The following is an 8,270-nucleotide window of genomic DNA, read 5'->3' as shown; positions in this document are numbered from 1 at the left end:
CCCCCCCCCCATTTTTTTCGGCATGGGATGTGGAGCACAAAATGACGCTCGACCACATTTGCCTGCCTTGTACCCACATCTATCAAGGAGGTGCTGCCTCTTTTGGCACAAGCATTCATAAAGTGTGCTTAAACAGCGCTCGCCCGGGAAAACGTTTCCGCCAACACCACTGATGTTAGACTAGCTGGTTCTGTACTAGCTGGGCTGTTTCTTGATAATATTATTATAATAGGGCACGAACGACTTTTAGCAATTAAAGTGGTGAATGCATGAAATTCTCATAAAATTACATTGTGGCAAGGCTCGGCTGCCTTACCTTGCAAAATACACAACGAGCTACATGTTCACTTGGAAGAGTTCATGACATGGTCATCATTATCATCAACATTTATTCAAAATCTACCAATCTTTAGCAAAGTACAAGTACATAACACAAAAAAATACAAATTCACATAATGCACAAATCCTTAACTGATACAACTGGACTAATGGAGAAAAACATCACATGTATGAGGTAAGACTTCACATTCGCAGTAAGGAATATTGAATGCTTTTGAGCAGCAGAATTCCTCCAGTCTTATAGTACTGCGCTTGTGCCGTCGAACTTGAGAATTCTTCGTGGCCAATTTATGTGACTTGACGTAAATGACACTTTCTTGGCTGTCGTGATCACCCAGTGCGCACAATGAAAGGCATTGCGTCAGCACTTGGCAGAGCAAAGTCAGCCACCCTCTTCACGATGCTAAGCGTGTGTTATGAGGGCAGTGATACAAATATACCACAATCAGTCACAATTTAGGAATAAATATCAGCTTCACACACGGCACACCCGCCCTTCACCTGTGAGGCAATCATGCTATAGGGCATTCACTCGAACCATAAGTATACTGCGGCTAATCCAGTACTGATAAGCAGAACCTATCAGCCACCGCGGGTCTGACAAGTCGGTCCAAGACGCCAGTCTCTAGATGGACTGGCATGTTGGACCGTTTCAGAAAAACTTGCAGGGGGACCTCTTATGACGACATGTATGGGGCAATTACAAAAAAATACAGCAAAAACAATTACAAACTATTACACTAGTACAAAACATGATAACTCTACTGATAAAATTAATCATTAAAATAAATTGCCATAGGTTAAAATGAATAAATTGCTATTGAATAAAATAATCAATAGCACGGGATAAAACTAGAACAAAGAGAGATTGCTTGATTGAACAAAAAAAAGATTAAGGCACTGTACATGACAAATGCAACTAGTGTCACATCATTATTCCACTATATGACATCATCATGACATCTCAAACCACTAAATTTTCAACCATGATCATGACGTCACTGTGACGTAGAGTAACGTGATGACGTCATCACATGGAATCGTAACATGGTCAAGAGTGGTCGGATCTCAGAGGCAATGCAGCACCAGGTGTGGTGCCTCTGATCTTGAAAGCATAGCCAAACCATGTTGAATGCAGACAGCTTTCATAGGATGGCGTGGCAATATCAATAAATAAACTGACCAACTAAAAAAAAGAGGATGGCTTTTGCCTTTGATTCGTCTTAACTGACTGCACAAGGTACCCAGTGAGTTTTTTTTTTTTTTTTTAACCAAGCACATCAGCCTCGAAAGCCGTCAATCACCTCCATTCTGGTTGATCTTGCTGAGGTGTTCGGCCATGAGGGTACGCAGGGCTCGTTTGTAAGAGAGTCCCCATCGGTGGGGGAACACGGCGGCCGTGTCGACGATGGTCTCGTGAATCAGCAGCAGGGCGCGCAAGTCCGAGTCGAGACTGTGGCCCAAGAAGATTGTGTCGGCCGAAAAACGGGCCAGCAGGGCAGCCTGGACATCCCTTAGATTTGTCTTCACGCCCACCATGTCCTCTTCTGTCAGGCCGCTGAACCTGCATTACACCCGGGCGACAAAACAGCATAAAGCAATGCAGTCAGCATAGTAGCTATCAAAGTGCGAGCACTCGAATAATATCACTGCAGCAACTATAATAAAAAAACAGAAGGCGAAGACAACTTTTGCGTCATGAATAAACAAAACTTCAGAACAATTAGCAATTTCCCCGCCAAAATTGCACATATGCATCGGCAGACTTGGAAAACAAACTTACAAGTGACATGCTGTTCAATGAATAAACATAATTAGCAATACCTCTCTAAGAACACTATCTTTCTTGAAGCATTTGAAAACTCATGTAACAAAATAATAAACCAACTGGAAACTCTAAAAGGCTGGACGGTTGACTAGAAGAAATGATTGCGGGCTACAGTAAGCTTGGTTAATTTCACCCCAAAATAATTAGGTAAGTCACACTGTGCGAGGTCATTCTTTGATGTCACCAAGCATGTGCATAGCTTATTCGTATTAAACGCTCCCCAGTTTATTAAGTGGCAGATAGTCAGAACATGCTGACTGTAAGACACGGCAAACACACATTGCATGAAAGCTAATATGGTGCTACCGTCGAATTGAAACAAAGCGGCAACATCTCTATCGCCTTAGTTTACAGAGGAAACTATACAGAGAAACAGGAACATCAGAGCGGTTACCCCAAAAACAGGAGCTGCATAGTACAGCACAATGACAGTGCTTGTGCCTTCACGACGGCATTTTCACCATACTCTACTGCATCCTTAGCAACTCTGAAGTGATTGCAGCAAACGACAGTTCTGTTTTGCCACAGTGGATGTTATGTTTCTAGTGTTCTTCAAGAGCTGCACAAATGCCATCTATAAATCTATCAATAGTGACCAATGTTTCACCCAGAAGAACTGCAGTAAACAGCTGTTTCATTCCTGCTCAACGTGAGCTGTTGCAAATGTGCAGCCATCATCCACGATCGCCAGCTTTGCCAGAAATGCAGCGAACAGCAGTTTGAGTTTCCTTTCGACTTGCTGCGAATCGCCTCTAAACTGTGACCAAGTTGAACGCTACCATCAGTTCCCCTGGAAAAAATTCATTTGAAATCGGTGTCATGAGGGCACAATATCATGAGCATGGTGGGAACAGTTGAAAACAAAGAGCAGTCGTACTACCACTCACATTTTGTTGGTATCAAATTCATCAGCAACATCATGATGGATGTCATAACTGTTTCAAGTCAATGTAGTGGTTAGAAAATAATTGTTGTTATAAGCAGATGATAGCCGTTTTAATGATAATCTGACAAATTTATCTCGGATAAGAACAGGAACATTTCTCAATTCATTTGGTAAATAAGTGCATGCGTACTAAGCACTTAATTGGTTTTATAGATGACCTCAATTATTAAGCAATTCTTAAGAAACAAACCTTTTTTAATCCTGTAAAAATTCACACTATCAAGGCTTCATTGTGTTCACATCACGCACAAAACAGGCCAGTTAGGTGACCAGGGTCACCAATAACGAGCTGTACAACACACTCACCGCGTGTTGTAGTCCAGAATCTGTCCCCGCGGCTTTGCGAGCTTCTCGTAGATGGGCCTCAGGTGCCAGCCGACCACCGTGACTCGTGTGAGCTCCATTCCTTCGGACGTTTAGCACTGCACAGTATGAAAAAAAAAAGAAAGAAAAGCAATTTTTAAGGCAAAACCTCGTGTGCTGGCGCTTTGTTCCCCGAAACCTGTTAGATGACTGAATGCTTGTGAAACTAAAAGCACTACAGTAGTCGATCCTGGATCTATCAAACTCAAAGGGATCGCAAATAGTTCAATATATTGATGCTTCTTATAATTATTATGTGTTTTAAAGACTTATATTAATGTATTACCATTCTTGAAACGGCTTTCAGAAACCGTAATAGACAATAATGGGACGATTTGCTCGCAGTTTGCTTAAAAAAAGGTGACAACTTCTTTTTGCAAGTTGCTGCACTTCTTCGCGTAACAAAGTCCGTAGACGTATTTTTACTTGCACGCCACCAAGTTCCCCAAGTCGTTATCATTAATCGAGCATTAAAGCTTCAAAACTAACCTAATTCAGCGCCTTGGAATACAAGCACGGTGATTAACGCTGAACACTTTTACAAGCTATGTAGCATAGTGAAATGTTGTTTAGAATGGAGCTGTAATGACTCATAACAGCACGGGACCACTTCTACAGCACTGACAAAGCCAGCCATGATATCAGCATCGATGCACTCAGAAACAGCGACATGGTCATCTGCACCGATGAAGTCTCTTTCTGTACTCCCGTCTGATATTGCGCCCGGGAATGCTAACCGTTTGCAAAACTGACTAAGGCACTATACCTTGTTGTCAGCAGTGATGGCACCCTCGAAGTCGTCACCTGACACTGAAGCCCGCAAAAAACTGTGCACGACGGCGCTTTGCTTGACGTTGTTCCAAGCACCAGCCATCATTGTTATCGCTACGAGCAATTCAATCAATGGTGCGACTCCAGAAAAAAATTCAGCAAGAACGAAGCGAGAACTACTGAAGTTGACAAGCTACAATTGACAGCGCTATCCACCCTATCCACAAACAGATGTCGATGACACGAGGGGCGTTGTAAGTAGCGGAAAGCGAAAACCAAGAAAAAGTGCATCCTCAGAGAGGTGTACTTTATAACTAAAAAACGCCAAAAACACGTCATAAGGTTGTGTATCTTGAAGGCCATGCTTTTTGGGCCTGTGTATCATTGTGCACGAACAAGGAAGAAAGGGAATGTGAACACTGTGACAAGGCCACCGAGTAACTTTACCTTCACCTGATTTCAGTGCCTTTGGCAGAAAAACAGTGTCCACACTTTACAACTTATGACATATCATGCATCACGTGCTGATGCACTCACAAAAAGTGCTGCGCAACCACTGAAATACACCACCTTTGTGTCACTTGCAACCGAGGAGGGATCGAAACTTGTTAGAAACACGGCCGAAAATTGGTCAATCTTTGTCATAATAAATGCACTTTCTAGGCTTCGGCCTGGAGCAGTGTTCAATGTATCGGAGATTTCGCTCTGTGGGAGCTCAATATATGTGTGCAACCACGACTTTTCGAGCGCCTGCAGCCAACAAGGTGCCGCATTCGAGGGTAAACGCAAGAAAGCATGCAGCGCTCCGTCTTCCCTAATAGTGTATGGTTCGCGATGCTGACGATGGCAACGCGTGCTGTGCCACCTCGTTTTGGAGGGCCGCTAACGTCGTTTCGCCTGTTTTCAAGCGCGCATTTGCCGCCATTCCCCCTGGGTGCGCCACCAGAATCAACCTAATTAGATGAGTAGGCGGCAAAAATGACAGAAATGACGAGAGTTTGATGTAAATATACAATGTGCGTGGGGGCGCAGACTGGAGAACGTGCCCAAATTTTACACAATTTTTCGAATAATTTAGGGTCGAAAAACGAGTGTTCATTGGTTTTGAAGCTTTGCCGAATTGTTTATTTCTCGAAACAAGACTGTTAATGTCATGAGTTCACGTGTCATTTCATAGGTCGCTCATTACATGGCATTGTGTTACCTGTTAGTTAAACGTGAATGCGCTCTGGGAGAATTTTTTTTTCATGTAATCAAGAAATGACCTCTCTGATTCATTTGATTGCCTCGCAAATCTTGCCAAAATGTTTATCTATTACTATAGTAAGTTGCCTTGCAGTGTTGTAATTGTAGGCTCCGGTTGCCTTCTCTGTTCTCTCATTAGTTAACCACGGGATACTCAATATTATCTGCGATGGCTATCCTACCCTTTCTGAGGCGTAGAGCGGCCTTACAGATTTGGTGGAACGTATAAGTCGCATAACCTGGTTTACATAACCGTAGTGCCATCTTGCCATCTTCTTTTCAGAACATGTAAGCCATGTTCATTTAGTAATAAAAAATAAGCAGTGCCGAAATTGTATTTTTGAGCACAGACACAGCTTTATCGAAAAACAGCGTTTCCAGTATCCTCCAGCGCGTTTCAGCGCACTGGGTGACGCTGGAAACGCTGTACAGTGTGTCCCAGTGTACTACAGCACGCTGAGGGGCACTGGAACACATGGTACAGCGTGGCCAGTGCCGCTCAGTGCGCTGAAGCGCACTGTACCCACTGTACAGCATAGCCCAGTGTCTTAAAGCGCGCTGGGAGGCACTGGAACACACTGTACAGCGTGGCCAGTGTCTTAAAGCGCACTGGGAGACACTGCTGACGCTGTAGAGTGGCTACTGCACACTGATATTCTTAGCGGCACATTGGCAGAAACTAGGCGCTGTCGGCGCACTTTCTGTAAGACTTCATATTGAATCGCGTCATGTCGAGCGTAAAATTTACCGAATATGATGGTATTCCCAGCTATTTGCTACACATAGCTTCAGTTTTCTCAGGCAATGAATGCGAGTACGATATAGCATTCATATGTTGATCGCGCGGGTCAGAGGCGCTGCCAGGATTTTGCTGAGGGGGGGGGGGGGGGGACACGACTACCTTTTTCCTGCATTGGGGCAGGAAGCCCCGAACTTATCATCGTCATCATCATTTATTTTTCATTAAGAGCCCCTGACGGGTATTCCATAAGGGGGGGGGGGGGGGTCGAACAAGGATACACAAAGGCAATTCCAGACCGAGAACAAAAAGTAGCCTAAAATTCAAGAATTGGAATTACAGGGCAATAATAAAAACAGAACTCGTTATACAACTAATAGCATGATAAAAAAATAAGAGAAAGGCAACTGTCTACACAGAAATTACGATGGTGTGGTTGTAAAATGAGTTTGTTGTAAGGTTTTAAACTTCACAGTATTTCGTTCGTTGGCTATTGCATTTGGAAGCCGATTCCAATCTGCGATTGTTAATGGGAGGAAAGATTTGTTAAAAGCGTTAGTTGAACCATTTTAATTTTAAACACTCAAAGAACTGAAGAGACGGCGTGAAGTTCGAATCGGTGGGAGAAGCAGGGAGCCATGTGAGTAAGAATAATTGAAATAGAGTTTGTGAAATAAACAGAGGCGTGCTTTTTTTGTCTGAGATCCAGAGAGGTGAGAGACAGTGATGATTTTATTGTAGTAAAATTGTGCGGAAATTGTATACGGAGGTTATAACAACTTATGCGTCGTGTTTTACCCATGCTTGCTTCTGAAGGTGAGGGGCAAATGAGGAGCATGCAAGAATATCAGGAAAAAATTGCCAGCCCACTAATGTATGACCCCCTTGGCGCGGGTGCGCTTTCCTTGAAGTTTGAGTTTCGTCAATGTATTTCATTACCGGCATTGATACAACTGAAAATTCGGAACACAAAATGACAGTAGTATCAGTCTGATAATCAAGACGAACATACTCTATCAGTGAGTTGTTGCGGCTCGTGCCGCAGAAAGCAGCATGTCACCCGGCCGCAGTTATCCTCTGCAATGTCCAATCTTGGTGTTTTTAGCTTCCAATTTGTGTAATCGGAGGTGAAATTATTACCATTCATGCGTCAGTTATGATCAAAACTACATTGTAACGATTATTACACTCTTTCTAACTGAATATCTACGATCTTCAAAGCAGCCGTGACACAAGAGGTACGGCCCTAAACCTAGTGGTCGTTTCGCTTAGAGTGAACGGCTGCGACTGTCGTTCGCGGAACGTAAACGAGGAGGACAGAAAAGACTTGAAGACTTCCAAACTATCGAGGAGCGAAATCTACAGTGCTCAGCGAGCAGCTCATATGAACGCTGTTTTATACATAGGTAGGACTAACCGCATAGCGAGTCACTACAATTGCCGTAACACATCTGCAGCTACGCTAACAAGCTTTGCGGCAAAACGTGCCAGATGGATGTGATCCAAGGCAACCCGCAAAGAATGACTCAACAATCGCAAGGTAGGTGCGAGCGCAAAGAGAAGAAACACTGCGTATGTAAACAAGTACAAGATATTGAATACCTGAATTACTTTTGAGATAAAGAAAATTGAATGCGTTCCCGAGGTTCAGGCGTGGAGTAGTGGGCAGCCTGCCTGGTACACAATACGTGATGTGTTAAGACACAGGTTCGAATCCGGCTCACTCTGGGTTTTTTTTTCTTTTTTTTTCACTGCATGCGTGTTTCAGCCTTAATTACAATGTGCGCATGACCACAAATTCTAAACACAATATAAAAGCCAGAATTTTGCCGATAATGGATGCCCCAGTGTGCAGCACCAGCGTGCCGCGTGCAGTGTGGCACTGTCCCAGTATCAGCGCCACACTAGACACTGGTCCAGTAATCAGGTATGGCGCTGGGCCAGTGCCACTGGTTTGTGCAGTAGGGAATGGCCAGGCCCAGTAACACGGAATAACTTCCAGGCCAGACAGCAGACAGCAGCAACTAATATTCTCTGCT

General features: G+C 43.8%; 1 protein-coding gene across 1 annotated transcript; it reads right to left on the bottom strand.

Annotated features, from left to right (window-relative positions):
• Positions 1-375: 375 nt before the first annotated feature.
• LOC119186903 (putative exonuclease GOR) lies at positions 376-3,537 on the bottom strand. Its single transcript, XM_037435263.2, has 2 exons — positions 3,420-3,537; positions 376-1,903 (listed from the first exon to the last, which is right to left on the bottom strand). The coding sequence occupies exons 1-2, from the start codon at positions 3,515-3,517 to the stop codon at positions 1,636-1,638; spliced, it is 366 nt and encodes a 121-aa protein (XP_037291160.1). The 5' UTR covers positions 3,518-3,537; the 3' UTR covers positions 376-1,635.
• Positions 3,538-8,270: the final 4,733 nt, after the last annotated feature.

This window comes from Rhipicephalus microplus, unplaced genomic scaffold (assembly GCF_043290135.1).
Source record: "Rhipicephalus microplus isolate Deutch F79 unplaced genomic scaffold, USDA_Rmic scaffold_12, whole genome shotgun sequence".
Lineage (NCBI taxonomy): Eukaryota > Metazoa > Arthropoda > Arachnida > Ixodida > Ixodidae > Rhipicephalus > Rhipicephalus microplus.
This window is presented reverse-complemented; position numbering and strand designations above follow the sequence as displayed.

Coding starts and splice junctions, on each gene's coding strand:
- LOC119186903 (XM_037435263.2), bottom strand. CDS start 3,517: ATGGAGCTCACACGAGTCACGGTGGTCGGCTGGCACCTGAGGCCCATC. Junction 1,904..3,419: donor ATTCTGGACTACAACACGCG/GTGAGTGTGTTG, acceptor GGTGTAATGCAG/GTTCAGCGGCCTGACAGAAG.